At 43.7% G+C, this 19,042-nt stretch overlaps 1 protein-coding gene across 2 annotated transcripts in view; it reads right to left on the bottom strand.

Moving 5' to 3' along the window:
- Positions 1-19,042, bottom strand: part of ATAD2 (ATPase family AAA domain containing 2) — a 198,502-nt gene that overhangs the window by 14,520 nt on the left and 164,940 nt on the right. For both annotated transcript variants that reach the window (XM_069220705.1, XM_069220706.1), the window contains exons 25-26: positions 9,363-9,767; positions 559-692 (exon numbers count right to left, since the gene is read on the bottom strand). In XM_069220705.1, the coding sequence (XP_069076806.1) occupies positions 559-692; positions 9,363-9,767 (539 nt within the window). The remainder of the gene's footprint in view (positions 1-558; positions 693-9,362; positions 9,768-19,042) is intronic.

Below are 19,042 nucleotides of genomic sequence, written 5' to 3' on the forward strand. Positions count from 1 at the left end.
CCTTATGTGTAGTTCATGTGGATTAAAAAGCTGTAGGTTTTTTGAAGGAGAAGTTATAGCTTAGGCTACAGGTTACAAGTTACATGGTAATTACCCTACCAGGAGCAGCATCCTTACTGCTGAGCCCACTCGTACACTCTGACAGGCACTCAACATTCCATGACATCATACAATGGCTGAGCAGAAGGGAGCAGAGAACATATGGAGATAATGCAAGAAACATTGCTCATAGATCACCATTTTTGCAAATATGCCACTGTGCTGACTGGGAATTACTAACAATTGGCAGGATCATTATGTTAATTTGTTAGCCACTCACTTCTGATTGTTCCTATACTGTGTTTTCCAATCCCACATTAGATTCACCACTTAATGAACTCTGGCATTTTACTTTCCCTGCATATTTCCCCCACACATATTAGATTGTAATGTTTTCTGAAATATCAGTGGTCACCCTCATTTGAGGCATTTTATCGCCAAATTCAAAGGACACTTACTTTATGACAAGAGGCAGCAGAAGAACACAGTTTTTGCAATGAAATCAGAAGATGAACTCACTTTTAGATGCTGACGGTCCACGTGAAAAGGAGGAACTGGCTCTGACAAAATCTGCATAGCTTTCTCAACGTTGATTTGGTGCTGCTGTTCAACTAAAGAATGCCTGGCACGTGTCATGCGTAGTACACTAAGGTCTAAATAAAACAAACAAGAATTTGGTCTTTAGGGTGAACATTTCATGGGGATGTTTTTTTTTTTTTTTTAAACATGCTTACAGTAAGCATGGCTTTATGAACACCATTAGAAATTGCTCAGCAAACACTATACACAATTTGCACTGTAACCCCAGATTTATTTCAAAACTGAGACTTGCATCATATTTGAATACCTCATCAGCCCCTAGAAAGCGGATAACCCTGTGCATTCTCTGCATAGTCAACCAACTAAGTCAAGGACTTCCTTTCTTTAAATGTAAAGTGAAGCAGGAGAGACTACCATATGACCTTTTCTGGTATGAATTTAGAGCAGTGCAGTGCCACCTCTCCATTATAGCTGCAATGTACTATGTAAATTGTTACAGCAGTAGCTTACTTACTGCATTTTGCGTGTATTTTTGTTGTGCTCCCCCAAAAGCATTATCCTTCCCTATCCTCAAGCAGCCTACATGGGTCGCGAGTCCAGCAATGTCAGTCACTCACTTAGTAATGGACTACGGGTTAGAATCCAGTACAACCCTTCTAGATAGGTGCTTCCAGTTTACTGGAAGAGGTTAAAAGTATCTGTTTGCGCCTGGAAATGGCATATAGCCATAATACCTGCATGTTGTGCACCCTCTGTGTGGCACCATCGTCTGCAACAGAAGTGACATACCTGGTGCCTATAAAGTGGCCACCCCAGCACACAAACGTCTGTTTCTTTTCTATTTTTCACATCAAGAGTGCAGAGCCACAAAGAACACTGACCACTGGTGTGGAAAATTAGGGTCATGAAAAGGAGAGAAACCCTCACCCTAGAATCTACGCGCAGAGAGGGGAGAGCTGGTGGGTCAGTAAGGTGCCTGCAGCTACATAGAGTGTGCACAAGATAAGGCGTTAAAGGTAACTAACTTGTTAATCTAATAGAGACTTCTAGATGAAGATTCCTTACCTCTGACCATATACCCAAGCAATACCTCCCCAGAGGTGGGTCTGTGAGACAAATTTTAGACTAATAATGTCTGGCAGAGGCCAAAACGGACAATGTGTCCATCCCAACGGACTTGACTGTTCAGGCAGTAGTGCTTGGCAAGCGTGTAAAGTGACGCCCACATTGCTGCCTGGCAGATGCCTAGGAGTGGAACTCCACGTGCTACCACAGTAGTCACAAGCTTTAGTGGAATGAGCACGCAAACCCTCAGAGGGTTTGCTTTTTTGCCAGTGTATAGCAGATCTTAATGCAGAGCACAATCCAACAGGAGATGGTCTGTTTCTGCAGGGCCTTTCCCTTCTTTGCTCTGACATATCCCACAAAGAGTTGGTTGTCTACCCAGAATTCCTTCGTGCAGTCACGGTAGAACACCACCACTTTTTGGGTCCAGACGGTGAAGTCCGTCCTCCTTGGAGGGATGCATAAAAAGTAGGAGAGGTGAAGGATCAGTCTACATGAAATGGGGAGACAGCAACTATCCCCTAAACTCCTACCCCTATTTTCCCCCACCCATGTTCGCGCCCTCCCTGAGGAGCCAAGCCTTGAATGAAGACGCTCCATCTCGTCAGATGATTGACGGACGGGGTGAAGTTGAAGTCCTCTTCTACTTCTTACTCTTCTTGCAGTGGGGCTTTCTTGAATGACTCTGAGTTTGAGTGTCACGAAAATCTTGGACTTTGCAACCGATCTCAGGTCCTTCCTTTTGACTGAGACTGTTGCAGCATTGCATGTTTAGCTGCTAGGAGATTGATGGACAGCTCCATGAAGGCCTTCAGATTCATCATGCCCCAGGTGACGCATGTCTTCATGTCTTGGTAATGCTCAAAGCACCAGAGACAAACAAGGTGCTACTCCACCATAGACATAGGTCCGTGACAGGCCCAGCAGGGCTTGAAGCTGGCCTTCATAGATGACATTCTGCCCATACCAGGAGTCTAGACTCCAAAAAATTTCAGACAGAAGTTGGAAAAAAAAAAACCTCAGTCTAAAAGTGGCTGACTGGGTAACTCTCTGGATCTGCACCAAATGGCACTAAAAAAAAAAAAAAAAAAAAAAAAATATACACCATGCACGTCACTTCCGGTGCACACGCCACATGAACCTGAACGATGCGACCTACCAGCGCACAGGAGTACCGCTCAAGAAAAACGTCCGGATCCAGTCTGATGCCTGGGGAAAATTCAAAGGTAAGGAATTTGCAGCTAGAACTTTCTAAAGTCTGCATCGATCAGATAAAGTATGCATCAGAAGTGTCAAGTTTACGTATGCAATTTGCCAGGTACATCATTATAACCCAGGTGCAGTGTTTTATGCACATTTCAGCAGTTCGATTATTAGTAATATTTTGCCAATATTTGTAAATTATGTAGCAGGTGGTGTTTTTTTTTTTTATGTATAAAGTGTGAGATGTCTTCAGAAAAAAACTATACTCAGAACCGTGGGACTCTTGTTATCCTATTCAACACAGATAAGACTAGATGCATGTCAGTCTGCCAAGCTTTTTGCCAACTTTAGCAAGGTTCACATTGGTTTGGTTTCTTCTAAACAGTCCTACATCACAAGCTACCAAAATACCAGAAATTTAATAAGTAGGCCTAATGCGCAAAGTACCAGGACAAGACAGAAACAGCTGCTCTAACTGAAGATAGTTTCATGATTTTGCTGGGCTCTTTGTTAACTCCAAAATGAACATCTTTGTCAATCAAACATCCTAGGCAACTTGTTTGCATGATCCAATTACTGTATTTCTCAGCTGTGTGTTCCATGCCTCCAAGAGGAAGAAGTAAATTCGCTCTTCTGTTCTACTGCTTATGAAAAGCCTATACTGATGGAAACAGTTACTTTCTTGTAATCCTAGTTTTTCAGTCATGTTAAAGGCCATTAATGGAAGCACCATTCACTGATTTAATTTTTGTGAAGCCTGTTTTCAGTTAAAGGTAGGGTTTTCAATTATTTGGTTTAATCACCTTTCATGCACCTTACATCATATTACATCTGAGTCAAAAGTACGCAAATCAAATAATGTGATGGATAGAATGCTTAAATTAATCTCAGCCACTGGCAATCGCTCGTGGCCGTACTGCGGTCTGTTGTGTTTTGCCCACCAATGAAAGGGAGCAAAGGTGTGACATACTGATAGTGAACCATGGATTCAACCCTTTAGCCGTCGTCTGGAGGTGAGTGACAACTGCCTAATGCAGCCAGTTATCGAGGTAGAGGGAAGCCCTGAACCCTAACCTCATAAGATGTGCTGCAACCACCATCACATTTATGAACACCCGAGGGGCACTGGAAAGGTCAAAAGAAAGCACAGCAAACTCAAAATGCTTGTGGCCTACTGGCGGAAGATGCAGTTGGGTTTTGGGAAATGGTAAGGTGTAACGCTGCTGAACAAATTGGAGCACCCATTAGTCTGATGTCATGAACCACCACTGGGTCAGGTGGTGCTGGATCCTACTGTTGACTGGTTGCCCGTGATGGTGCAAGGGAAAACTAAGGGGCTTTAGAGGCTGCCGGATGGGCAGAAAGTGTTGGTTCCTGCCTTCACCAGGGTGGCTATGCGCCTGCAAGGGTATGTTAAATAAGCTGGAGTTTGGGGGGGGAGACAGACAAGGGGGGTGAGACAACTGGAATGGCTGAAGGCTGTGCTGCGCACTGTCCCTGTTGCTCCCGCACACCCTCATGTGGACACCCTGCTGCCATGAAAAGGCTGGGGGGATTGTTGCACCGGTTGAAGCTGACAGTACTGGAAACCCATAAAGTAGCCATGGAAGGTGCAAAATTGTTAATGGCAGTGGGGGAAGTGAGGTCAAGGTAACAACATTTAATTTCTCCGGATACTCTGTTGTCACTCTGGCGAGGCATCAAGGACACAGGCATTCTTCTATCCTGCTAAGTTTCATCCAGTGAGCGGTCCACTCCATCTGCACTAGGGTCTTCCAGAGGGTCCTTCTCCACAAAGAAATATCTGCCTTCTTCTAAGAGCCCCTGAGTCTCTTCTGAAGAGATGAGGCATCAGTAAAGATGGCAGCGGAAGATAGTGGTGGCGTCGGCAGTGCCATATGCAGCACTGGTGGCATCGTGTGGGGTGCCAGTGACTTGTGAAATGTTTGTGTCCGTCTCAGAGGACAGGGAATACTGAATTACCAAGGGAGTTGATGCTGGTTTCAGCATCAACACACCAGCATAGTCTGTATTTGATACACCCCAGAGACCAGAGCTGCAGTTCACAACAGCGGCCACTGAACTCATACATTTAGACACTATTGCCAAGCAAATGGTCATTTATTTGAAACTATAAGAAACTGTGTGCAACTGCGCAGTAGGTGTGAAACAAACTTGTAAAGTGCTTTTATTGTTTCTAATAAGTTACCATTTGGTTGGCAATATTGTTTAAATGTATGTCTTCAGGGAGCCACTGTTGTGAATGGCACTTTCCTACCCAAGGTCCTTGTAGATTTTTGGTTTTCCCTTAACTTGTAAAAACCAGAGGCAATGGCAGGAACCTTGTGATGGGTGAAAAATGGTAGGGCATCATCAGCAAACTTCTTAAGGAGTATGGAATCTGACCCAAGATGCGAGCTGGCACAACAGATGGGATGGTAGCCCTGCTGAAAATCATGTTCAGAAAGGCCGACAGGTCTGTTCCAGGTGTTGTAAACTATGGGTATAGCTGTAATCCTTATGGCCTTTGAGATGGCACAGCAGGATATAAAGTGTCTACAACTGGCACCAAGTGAGTTGGAGCCACAGGCCCCAGATCCTTTGTTGGTTTTTCCACTGGTTCTTGAGCAAACGGCAGATAAGTCAAAGTCAAAAGTCCAAGCAACTTGCTTCTCGAAGAGTGGCAGCGAGATTTATACATCTTGTGTTTTTCTTTCCAGAAGGTTTGAATAAGGTAGTATGGCTGGAGTCTACCTTCGGTGGAGACTTGAAGCATCACTGTTCTCTCACTCTGGCCATAAAGATCTTTGCCTCCCATTCTTTGAGAACGCTGGGATGCATCTTGACAAAATGCACATCTTTTGACGAGATGCACAGGTGCTGATGTCATGGTCAAATCGTAAGCACTCTAGACTGTTGTTGTGAGTCCATAATGGACATCTGCCCATCAGTCCCAACAAAAATTAAATATTATTGGAAAGTGGGTTATTTGTAAGGGCAGGTAGGTACCCACACTTAACAGCCCACTAGGTCCAGTTAAGGTCTCAGTAAATTAAACCTTGCTCAACCCTTGGTAGCTTGGCCCACAAGCAGTTAGACTTAACTTAGGAAACAGGTGTGTAAAGTATTTAATATCAACAAAACAGTAAATAAGTAAAACACAAACACAATAAAAATAAAAAACACCAATTTATTGAAATAGGAAATATTTGTATCTTCAAAATGACAGCAAAACGACAAAAGTCCAACATGGGGAAACAGAGATATGAATTTTCAAATAAAAAAAATTGCTTTCTAGCACCTAAAAACCAAAAGCGCCAACCCGGGACATCTGGTCGCACCTGACCAGGGCAAAGTCAAAAGTTGTTGCCAACCGTGATGGAGCCCTGCTGGGATACACTGAGCAGAGGCCTCGGTCAAGGTTTTACCTTGACAGCATTTTTTCTGGAGTTTTTTCTCTGGTCACTCAGGCTGACCTGCAATGAGAACGGCGGCTTGCTTCAGCGCAGGGTCCCGGTCAACTTCCGGAATGCTTGTCGATGGGGAAAAGCTTCAGAGCTTCAGCAGGACTAACCTGAAATTCAGGCCAGGTCACGGTTTGATGTCACCTTATGGGACTTTTTTCCCCAAGGTAGCTCCAAACTTCTGGATCTTCCAGAAATACATTTTGGGATCTTTGAAGTGTCCGCAAACTTGATCCAAGGTTCCAGAAGCTCGGATTTGCTTCTTGGAAGTTAGGACTAAAGTTCCCAGAATGCACCTAGTCAGAATCCTTAAATGCCCACTGGACAATGGTCAGCAGGGCTCTTCTTGTAGGACTTTATGCACAGGGGACTCTGGTCGGCTCCTTTGTATGTGTGGCTTACAGGGAGTCGACTCCTGGAAGTGCAGAAGCAAGGCAAAGTCCTTTTCTTGATGAAGCCCAAAGTGCGCAGCTGGTGCAGTCCTTGCGAGTGCGGTGTCCAGGTGCAGGCCAGCGGTCCATCAGGGCAGTCCTTAAGTATCTTATTCCAGCACGGATCTGAATTGGATCAGCCAGATTTATCCCTGTTCAGGGGGTGGGAAGTTCCTCTTTAATGTGGCACTGGCCACCACCCTCCGGGGTGACCACTTCCTACAAAATGTGGCAAAAATGAATCCTCGAAAGCAACAGTCTCCAAAAATCCAAGATGGTGAAAACTCATTTTTGGAGGTTAGACCTGGCTGAGCCCACCAAATGGTGTGGCTATGTTTCCCTTAACACACCCCTCTCAGCCCCTCTCCTAATCTAATCAATGGGGCTCCCATCTGGTTGGGGGGGGGGGGGGGGGGGGGGGGGGGAGTTCCAGAATCTGTCCCAGTGGCTTTCCCTCCTTTGAAGACCAGTTTGGCTGCTCTGCCCCCATCCTGTTCAGTCATCTACTGCAGCACTTCTCTGCCACCAAATGATTCCTTTGTCTCAGCCCAGGACACTTCACACCTCATTAAGATAGTCGGCCTCAGGCTGCTACAGGCTGACCAATCAGGAAAGGGCACTACAGGGCAGAAGTTGTTAACTTTTATAAGGAGTCCTAAAACTCTTCCCCTGGTCTAGTTGTATTACATTGAACATTGGCAAATTGTTGGATTTACCATAACATTTAATTGCATACCAAACATGCTATACTTCGCTTTTCCCTATGGGAATTAAGACTTATTTTAAAATAAAAGTCTCTCCATGTTAGCTATGGAACTCATCGACTACAATAGGGAAAAACAAACTTGCCTCTTTTTCCCCCCTCACCAGGCAATAGTGCCTTGACACTAATCTGTTTACTGCAGGTGCTGAGGTGGGCTTTTTCCAGACTCCCATGATAGGCTCCAAAGAGCTAATGAAAGGAAGTAGGGATTCTGGGGAGGTTTCAGAAGGAAGGAGGAACCTCAACGAGGACACTGGGCTTACCTAGTGATCTAGTATCTCGGTTGATCGTCTACTGGAAGGACTTAACTTCTGAGACTCTGTGCCTAAAAGGGAATTCCATTTTCATTTCTGAAAAAGTGCCCAATCCACTGGACGATGATAGGCCTGGTGACTCGTGTAGCTGCTCTCCTCCTGCATTATACCCATACGCACAGAGGTGGAGGGGATCTGAATGGGATATGAAGGGTCATGGATCCTCTGCCTGTATTTCTCCTCTTCCAAGAGCCTACCTCCTAAACCTGTTCTGAGGTAAGAACTCTTAATGGTGGAGGTGGTGCCAATGGCTCAGAGTTTGACAAAGGAGGATGTGGTGTTGACATCAGTGGCAGGGCGCAGTACGGCATCGACAGTTGTGTGGTAGTGTACCTGTGTGCCAGCCTGAAAGAAGAGGGAACAGGTGCAGGTTCAGTGGTCCTAGCGTCCAATGATGAGACATCTCAGCCAAAGGCATAAATATGCAGCATGCCATAGAGCTTCAAGGGCCTGCTGGCGCCAAGAGTGGTACTGTGGCCCCGACAAGGATGTTAAACATTGCACTGAGGAATGCAGTCCGGCCTGTACCCAGCACTGGGAATTCATAGAACACTAGACTGTGCCAGAGGATCCCAGAACGACAGAGGTGGTGCTGGTGTAAAACTAAGCACCTCAGGGCAGAGTCTTGCTGATGCAATGGCACTGGGACACTTGGAGAGGCGGTGTGGTCGTGGGGGCAGGAGGGGGTGTTGGGGGATAGCAATATTGCTGGCTCCACAATAACCAACTGACCAACTCCAGTTAACAAGCAAGGAATACGAAGGTAGAAGTATCCACCAGATGTGGGGCTTGTAGGGTATACAGTGAATTGACTGCTACTAATTCAAACTCTGTCAACACATCTTTGGAAATTTCAAGTGCGGATTCAACAGAGCGAGAGGGTACTAGAAGGCAAATATTGCCACTGCTCTGTCCTGGCCTGCAATGGAGGATGACGCTCGAAGAATCGCCAAAGACACCCTAAAAAGAGCTCACAATGCAGGATGACAGATGGGGCTGAAGCGAGCTGCCTAAAAGTAGTAAGTTAATGTCTGGAGGAAAGGAAACGGTAACAGAGAGACACTGATTACATAAAGGATAGATGAAACCTGTGTGCTGCACCTGAGAGATGAAGTGAAATGGGGCATACCAACCGGACAGTGAATTCAATTTGAGCCATTCATTAGACTGCTGTTTTTACAATCTTGTTCCTAATTAACCACACATAAAGCAAACTTATACCCCAGCCAAATGTGGTAGTTTACCAAGACCTTCAAAAACAGCATGAGTTTTTTTAGGGTGCATCTAATTTTCTGTTCTTGTTTGATTAGATTGACAGTACTGTATCACAACTATGAAAGAAGGGCATTTGCTAGATTTCGTGTCACAAAAACATGTTTGTTGTAAAACATGTTTGGAATGCAACAGGTCAATCAACTGGAATTTCAAGGTCTCCTGGGCTAGCTCCCAGAGTTCAATAGAAGTACCACGTGTGCAAATTGTCTGATTTAGTTATTTCCAAGGGTACACAGCAAATATCACCATCAAGCTTTCCTCAACTTACCTTGTATGTCCGCTCTGTGTCCGTTTATAGAAACTTGAGAGCTAGGAGTTTCACCATTGGATGCTTCAGTCTGTTTGTTGAAGTCTGAAGAAAAAGGCTTGAGAGTCTGGCAATCATCCATACTCTCAGTTTCTTGGTCATCCCTGGACTTTTCAGTTCCATTACAGAGTCTTTCCTGAATGGCATTGTCACCTTCTGCGTCCATTGAGGAATCTCCATGCAATTCAAGTTCACTTTGGTCCATACTGGAGTTGTGATTGTCTGGAGCACCATCACTGTCGTCCTCATCCTCATCAACTGAAATTAAACTTTCATTCTTTGTTGTGCCGGGAGTGTTCCTTTTCTTAGTAATGGTTCCAGTGCTCCACTTACTTTTTCTGCGAGGTCGCCTCCTCTTTGACTGAGCTACAAAGACAGAAATATTCTTAAGTAAAAACACCTAAGTATGTCAAACACTTTTACATTACTTACAAACAATAAATTGCATTTGTGCGTGGTACAGAAAACACAGCTGTATTAATAACAATGCAGAATTGTATGTGGTCAGTGTCTGCATACAACATACTAATTTCAAAACCTGAGATAGCAATGTTAGCTCGATTATAGCTCTCATCCACTACAGACAGTTGTGCCTTGCACCAACTTTTATATTTTATGAAAAACAGATAAAGCATACAAGTCTGGATTTAACATTAAGTAAATAGATTTATTTATTGACTGCTTGTCTAGCACATTGTGGAACATTTCTAAGAAAGAATGGATGAATTACAAGCTTGGATGAAATATAAAGCAGTGTAGATGACCGTGGGACTAGAGCTACATAAGCATGGGTGTGGAAGGTGAAGGTCAGACTAATGAATTTGGATGGTTACATTGATGAAAGGAAACTGATATAGTGGGATTCGGGAACAGACTAATGAACGTTAGCCATGTTTACACTGTTGGGATGAAAATGTGGGTAGAGTGTGCACACTTGACCACCGTTTCTATCATAACCAAGTTTCTGTAGGTTAGAGTTTTCACCTCAGCAAGAATGTCAATTACCCATACATGCAGAGGACCTTCTATGTATAGACAAGAGACCCATAGTGAACCTTAAAGGTATTGAGGACACCAGTTCTCAGAAGAGGAGTTGGCCAATGACCTCTGGTTTAAAAATGTCTGCCAGTTTCTTTCAACCATGTCTGCTGTACTCACACGGGCCATGGAAGTAGTTGTTTTATATGTTATTTTTGACTGAGGCAGAGTGAATATAGAGTATATGTAGTGCTTTGCTAAAAACAGTAATCCAATTTGAAGACTGCGTACCTGAACAGACTGCTGTTAAGGATGCATCTGCTAGACAGAGGTCCGAACCTGTTAGAAAACTATGGCCTCTGAAGTCAGAAAAGCAGACATGAATGGAGAACAGGAGCTCCTGTCCGTTTCCTGCTTCATTCTTCACTAGAGATGTCCTGCAACAGGTTTTGTTGTATAAGCCAAGTAGGGAAGGCCATCTACTTTTAGGCCATTGTTTTATAGTCCATGACCTGTAACACCGGGTTCCACCCTTTCTCCATCACCCCAATCGTGCCATAGCCACAGATCAGAAGAGATGTGCTTAGAAGAGATGTGGCTGAGCAGTCTTTGTGAAATAGGTCAACTTCTGCAACAAAAAAAAAACAAAAAAAAGATGGGTTTTGAGATTCATATCCGTTTCTTCCAAGCCAGGATAAATACTGGGAAGAAAGTGAGTGTTACCTAGGACATCTCACTAACCTGTGTCCAATCTCTGCCTAGCACTGTAGAGGAGAACGTTTTGTTCAGTTTCAGTGCCAGTGTCCAATGCAGCCAGTTTCTCCGTCAGGAAGGGAACAAACTGGAAACCATTGCATGCTGCTAGAAGTGCTGCTTGGAAGAACCTTGAAGGGGTAGCATGCTTACTGAACAGATAAGGGGGTACTGCATGGGTCGCTTGAGAGTGCTGTCTAGAAGTGGGATTCATAGCCCGGTGTCATGAATTGGATCTGTGCTGCATGGGTTTGAAGCCTACATCAACCTACACTATGTAACGTTAACTGGAAGGTTCACCATGCCAAAACCTTAGAGGAACACTTTTTGTCCAAACTCAGGGTGACCCTGGTTGCTTATATTAAGGCCTCAAATGTGCTTACATCTAAGTGCTGCAGCCTACTTCAGACCGCCACTCCAACTGCAAAATCACCTACTCTGAAACCTGCAGCCAGTGCTCATACATCAACCACAGAACATTTGTCCATGGACAACAGAAAAAACTTGGTCACTTACCTGTAACTCTTGTTCTCCAGTATAGGTATCTTTCATAGATTTACATCCATGAATCATTGCCAGTAGGTAGCTATAGTTGGGACTATGTTTCCATAGAAAAAGCATTTTTGACTTGCCTAGCTCTTTGGCACAGTTTGACGGATCTTCACAAAATGTCCTCCAAAAAAGTGCCCCTGCGATTCTTGTTGTGCATGAAAAGTTTTGGGGCGATCCATCAATCAATGTAGGTCCAAAAAAGTTGTGTTTCCAGTGTTACTTCCTATAGGCCCTTTAGACACTACTACAGCCCGAACCGCTAGATGGAATTACACCAAAGTTGGCAAAATGCTAACTGTCGGTCCTCAGATTACGATTTTGGTCATTTGGTGTTCAATAATGTAAAGAAAATAATCTCTCTGGCTGCGAATAAATTGCAAATATTCCCTTTTTTTGCAAATGCACGTACATAGAAGCGCTGTAACTGGCGGACTACAACCGGACTAGAAAGTTGAGACCCCCATGTTATATTCTGGGAGAGGGTTTCTAGGGCTGAAAATAGAAATAAGTGGTGTAAGGGGTCAGGGTGGAGGTAGCCTGACCACAAGGGTGTGATATAGGGGTGTTTAGGGTTAGATTATCGGTGTAAAATGATCTTTGTTCACCATGCGCAATAGTCGCAAATGTCCTTGAATTTACTCAAATATGATATCCGAGAATATGCACACAAAAAATTTAAAACATTCACAGTCTCATTCATATACTAATTCATTCACTCAAATGCACACTCATGCACCCACTCAGACCTACTCAGGCTCACGCACCAACTCATAAATCCATTGACAGAGGCCCTGTGGTCAACTTGCGCTGTGCACGGCCAAAGGATGTGCGCGGCATGGGGTTGGGTGGTTATAAGGGCTTGGCTGCAGACCCTGTGGCCAACCCCAGTGGTTGGATTAACGTATACTAATTAAAAGTACTTTAGATTAAAAAACAAAACAGAAATTCACTTAAGGGAAAAAAGTTTGAAGGGACGTTATAGTTGGGTTCCGAATTTACTCATACACAACAACAGAAATTCAGCAGTTAGGGTGTGAGTTATAGTTACTTGAAAGAACTCTAAGGTAACTATAACTCGTGCCCCTGCCATGCACAGCTCTTGCTTCAAAACATTTACTGCTAATGTTTAATTTATGCTTTTAATGTCTTTATAGACGTTGTCATGACTGCTGTAATATCTGGGGTAATTAGCAGTGCATGGTGAGGGCATAAGTTAGTTACCTTAGGGCGCAAATTAACGTTACTTGAAATAATTCTAACTATAACTGCTGAATTTCTCTAGTTTTATCCAAGTGAATTCAGAACCTAACTATAACGTTCCTGTAATCTTTGTTTTTTTTCAGTGAATACATATGTTTTCATACATAAAAGGTCACTTTTTTTTTTTTTTATAGAAAAGATGCCGTAATACTACGAGTCCTGGCAATAATGCTGTATGAACGTATGCCTCTTTTTCCAAGTCACTGCACGACATATGCTATCAATAGGCACTCCAGCAAACAGGGCTGCTGCTATAGCCACCGCTCTAGTAGACTGTGCCATAATATGTCCCATCAAAAGCCTACCAGCCTCAGAGTGACAGAACTGAATAGCTGCTGACCATCTAGCTATGCTTGCCTTGGAAACCAGACCACCTTTATTATGGTTTCCATATGCGACTTAGCAGTTGATCTGTAGTTCAATTGTTTTGTGTGATGCAAATAAAGCTTAAGGCATCTCTTTGTATGCAGTGTTTTTATCACAGCTGTCTGCGGATTCAGAACAAGTGTTTTAAGTCGATAGGCTTGTTCAGATGAAAATCCATAGGAACATTTGGAATAAGCCTGGGATTGGTCCTTAGAACCACAGCGTCTTCCTTAAACAGTAAGAAAGACTCCTAGGTAGTGAACAGTTGGATCTGTCTCACTCTTCTGGCTGATGTCAAAGCTACCAGTCACACTTAGGAACTTGATCTCTGCCTTATGAATAGGTTCAAAAGGGCTCTTCATGTACTGTGTTAAGTTGCCAGTTTTGAGGCGATTTTATTGGATGTAAGACTGATTAAACCTTTTAGAAAATGTGTAATAATTCTGTTAGACCATAACAGAGGATCCAGATGTATGTGTGTATCTTGAAAATGCAGCTAAGTGTACTTTAATAGACGGATGAACTAGGCCTGATTAAGGCAAAGTTAGCAGGTAAGGCAAGATTTGCCATGGAGGTGCTAAGATAGGGTGTTTTTTTTATTTTATTTTTTTACCTTTGGCACATTAAGCAGAAACCGTTCTATTTTAATCGGTACGTCCTGTTAGTGTTATCCGCTCTGGTTCTCGCAAGTATATCACTACAGTCTTGTGGGATATGGATAAGTTACTTACCTGTAAATCCTAGTTCTCTTCCAGGGGTATCCTCATCAAAGTCATAAACATTGAATATTCCCGCCCTTGTGCGGGGACCCCGGAGCATATATAAAATACACATATATTATCATGTAGATCACCCTCTTGGTCGTCGTCAGGATCATCTGTCGGGCGTTACTCCCCCACCCTAACAGATTCTCCACCTGCTAGGGTCTCACCGGTGGATGACATTACCACGTTTAACGAGGTGCTGTTAAGAGGAGCGCAGAAATTAAACAGAGGTTCCAGAGCCATCTACCTCCTCGTCAGTCATCTTTGAGACTCTGCAGCAGAGATCAGCGTCAAAAAAGCTGCTGCCTCTAGTGCCTGGTTTGTTGCAGCCAACCATGGACACTTTTCTGGCCCCAGCCTAGGGATGGGATTGCTAATCTATTCAATGTTTATGACTATTGATGAGGATCCCCTGGAAGAGAAGGATAAGTTACTTACCTGTAAACCCTAGTTCTCTTCCAAGGGTATCCTCATCAAAGTCCTAAACAACCCACCCTCCTCCCCGGACGCACGTCTCCTAGAAGTGCAGGACAGACTGTATTTTGAATCAGTTACACAGATTGTCACCGTAAAAAAGTACTGACCTAACTGTGAACCAACTGTCACCTTTCCTTCACCCCTGAGGCATGGTGGGATACTGGAGGTGCTCAGGGTCTTAAAGGCACGGTGCCAAAGTTTTTATGATTCTCCTGTGTTAACCTGCATGCAGCCTATTGGCTAAGAATGCTCCATTGGTTTTTCAATGTAGTTTTTTCTCTTTTTCTCTAGTGTTTACTGCTGCTTACTTCCCTAAGCCCAGTTTTGAGGGTTTGGGTAGATATTTATTCTCTATTGTGATTTCATAATATGAAAAAAAAAAAAACAAAAAAAAAAAACTTCATAGAAATAAAGCATTTTTAGCCTGTTTATGATTATAGCCTGCATTGCTGTTTTTACACATGATAATATATGTGTATTTTATATATGCTCCGGGGTCCCCGCACAAGGGCGGGAATATTCAATGTTTATGACTATTGATGAGGATCCCCTGGAAGAGAACTGTATCTATCAGGAGCCCTGCAGAAAAGCACAGGGAAGTCAGATTCCGACAAAGCACCTGGTGGCGGCTCATCAATAGTAAATCCCTCCGACGTTCCGGCTGATTGTCATTATAGTCTGACGGCAAGAGAAGTTCTGTGATCCAGTGTTGTCTGTACCACTGTGGAGCAATTAAAATTATTCAACATGGCTCCCTCATCTTTGAGGAGTCTGGGTATGAGTGGGATGGAGGGGGGGAAAACGTAGGCAAAGATCCTTGACCACCTGATCAAAAACGTATTCCCCCCACAACCCAGCATTTACCGTTCTCTTGAGACAAAGATCTAGTGGCGGCTTGCCCCATTGCTTGAAGATTTTGGATGGATTGATTTACTTCCCATTCGTGGCAGCTGTGTTTCTCCTTCTCTAAGTATCCACCAAACTGTTGTTCATACATGGCAGATGACCTACTCTGTGCTAAAACCCACTTCCATATTTTTTTGCACCTCCTTCGATAGGATCCGAGGTCTTGTGCCTTCCTCCTTGTTCTGTGTTCTCCGCGTGCATCAGCACTGAAGATCCCTTTATTCTCGGCACGAAAGCTTCGAGGGCAAACGAGATTGCTGTGAGCTCTAGGACATTTATAAGCATCCTTGATTGAATCAGGGTCAATTTTCTGCTGATCTGGAGGTCCTGTAAATGAGCGCCTCTCCACTCCCCTCCCCTCCCCAGAAGCATCAGTAGTAAGGACATGCAAGAATTGTGGAAAAAAAAGTAAGACCCAATGATAGATTGGCAGAATTTTTCCACCCAGGAAGAGTCTTTGTCATAGTTAGTGTGATCTTGATATCGTTGAATGAGCCTTCTATTTCAATCCATTGTTAGTCTAATCCTTCCTGCAAAGGTCTCATTCTCAGGCTGGTACAAGGCACTTGCAAGATGGCTGATATTCTGAGAAGTGATTTAAGAAGGCAAACGGATATTGACCTTTTATAGGTTGTTTGCTAACATTATGAGTTTTATTTCTGTCTTTCTTCTGCTAAGAATGCCTTATCTTTAAATGTATCCAGTACTGCTCCCAGAAATAGTATCCCCATTGATGGAGTGACTTTTGATAACTGACGGTTAAGCCCAAAGTTTGAAACCTCTGTAGACAGGTCCTTGTAGCCTTTGAGACTTGGTGGGCAGATGGTGCTTTTATAAGCTAATAGTCTAGATATGGAAATACCTGGAGACCTCTGTTGTAGGTGGGTTGCTACTGGGGCTGGGCACTGTAAAGATGAGAGGAACTGACCTGAGACCACAAGGGAGGACTCTGAATTGATAGTGAGAGCCAACTACCCTGAATGAGAAATGGGATGCTTCGGTGGAATAGATTTATAAAAATAAGCATCTTGCAGATCCCATCTCTGTGATTCAGGAGATGCAGGATGTCTTAGAGGATTATCATATAAAAGATTGCATTTTCAGATACTTGTTCAAACTTTTGAGGTCAAAATTGGGTCCCAATTTCCCTGATTTGTTCTTTGTTAGGGAAAATCGAGAGTAGACAACTATTCCTTTGTGAGAATGAGGGAATTTCTCTGTGGCACTAGCACTTCTTTCCGAAGTGAGAAGAGGTGGGTATGCTTATTTTGGTGGAGTGGTTGGCAGAATCTGGGTGAACTCTGAAGTATGGCCATATGTGATGAGACAAATGGGTGTTGGATTTCAAGTTATTTTCCACCATTGATTGGAAAAATATGAAATTGTTCCTCCCTCAAGTTGGTGTTCTGTAGGGGATGTGACCAGCAGTGCATCGATGTCATGTTTTTTTTGCCAGAGATGCCTGCTTTCTCCTTAGCGGTTGTTTGGAGTAGCTGCTGCCGTTGATGTTCTATAGGATTATTGTTGGTGGTAAGGTGGCCTATAGGTCTGTTGAAAGGGCTGGTAAATTATACCTCTGGTATCCCCCTCTGCATGATTAAACATCTCTTTCACGTGCCCCTCAAAACCGCACTTTCCCAATTTGTAAGGTTCCCAAGGACCTTGCGGTGTATCCATGTCGCCTTTATTGCTTGCAAGGCTTCTACATGTTTGCCAAACAGAACCTCTCTATCATATAGCATATAGCATGTCTTACTTCAGGTCTGAATGTTATGGCTTGGAGAAGTGTGGCACAATGGTTAGTGTGACAGACCCTGATGCAGAGATCTGGCCCAGGACCAGGGTTTTGTTCCCTACCTTGGGGGGGGGGGGGTCTTGGGCTCAATTCCCTTGGACCAGATAATTCTCACCTCAGTGCCTAACCTAATTAATGGGTCCCACTCTAACTCTGGGCAATAGCTTGCTTAATCTCCGCAACGGCCCTCACAGCGCTTGGATGCCTGGCTTCACCCTGGGGCTGTCCAGGAGTGGGTGCCTCACAGGGAAAAGCCAGGAGGGGTTCCACAGCGGTATGCGTACAGCGCCTTGAGACCCTAATGGGTGAGTAGTGTGCTATACAAGTGCGAAGTTTACAGTTTATGGCTTCAGTCATCCTTGGTGCATAAGGACTGCTGACCCTACAAGCTATGTAAATCCTATTGATGCTATATCCATAGCACAAACTAAAATTTCAGATGAGGATCTCTCTACCTCTTGCAGGATCTTCTTTGCTTCCACTCTTATCTTCAGGCAGAAGATCTATATATGTGGCAATGTCTGCCACGTGTGTTGGTCATACCTGCCTAGTATTGCAAGCGAATTGGCTGCTGGGACTCCCAGCCTCTGCCTTCTTTATTAGGCGGGTTGATATTGGTGTGGAAGGATTCCTGAACCACGCTGGGCCACCTATGTCACAACAGAGTGTTTTCGGGTGTCCAACCAGACATGCTGGTGAGCGCTCAGGTGGCCTGAATTTCTTTGATCTATTCTTGGTAGAGCAGCTGATACTGTGACAAGATTTCATTATTTTGAACCCCTTTGTACCAGATATAATTAACTATTGGGATTGCTCTTAAGGACTTTCTAGCAGGCTCCTTGAAATAAAAAAAAACTAAGAAAAAACATGGATTGCTTTAACGTTAAGGGAAGCTAGAATCATTTGGCAGGTCTCTCCATTGAGGTATGGAAAATCCAGATAGCATCCAGTGGACAGTTCGCCGTTGTGGTCCAGGTGCTGAAGGAGGTTATTCCTCCACACGTTGGGAGCAGAATGATTATCAGAAATTTCTACCTCCACTATTTTGTTTCTGAGGAAAATGGATCATCCATAGAAGGCATAGTGATATTAGACACTGGGGTCATTCTAGGAGTTGCAGGTGGCAGCATGGGAGAGGATGATCTTGGTGTTGGGGCTTGTGGACGCAGAGATGGATAGAACTTGTAATAGTCCTGTAACATGTCCTGCAAATCTTGAACTAGAGTAACAGGAAACTGAAGAATGCCCTCTTGAGTTGGAGCGAAGTGCTTTTATCCTTTCTTTGGTCCAGCAATATATTACATTGACTTGAATCCGTTAGGAAATTCACACCCATGAGAATATACCCAGAGACATCATTAGGTATCAATATTATTGCAAGCATTATTCTCAATCTCACAAAGAATGTGGCGGTTGGGTCATAGAAATAGATGGTACTAGACTCATTTCCTGTAAGACTTGCAATACGCTTGCAGGGATGAATGAGAAAGAGGCAGCTCAAAGTAGGAATAAAATGGTGTATCAACCTCAGGCAGGCTGTTTAAATGTAAACATGAAGAGTATTAGTGACTGAGTAATAGAAGTTTAGTGATGTAATATATTTTGGTTGTACTTTTGATTTATATTTGTGTTAAATTGTTATTTGTGGGGTATGGTGTTTTAATTCACTAATTGGTCTAATGTTCAGGAATGTTAGAACTACATATCCTAGGTATGAGATGGGAGAGAGTATATAGTGTGTGTAAACGGATCACTCATTTATCGTGATCAAGACCTTGTTGGTTGAAACG

Source organism: Pleurodeles waltl, chromosome 2_2 (assembly GCF_031143425.1).
Source record: "Pleurodeles waltl isolate 20211129_DDA chromosome 2_2, aPleWal1.hap1.20221129, whole genome shotgun sequence".
NCBI lineage: Eukaryota > Metazoa > Chordata > Amphibia > Caudata > Salamandridae > Pleurodeles > Pleurodeles waltl.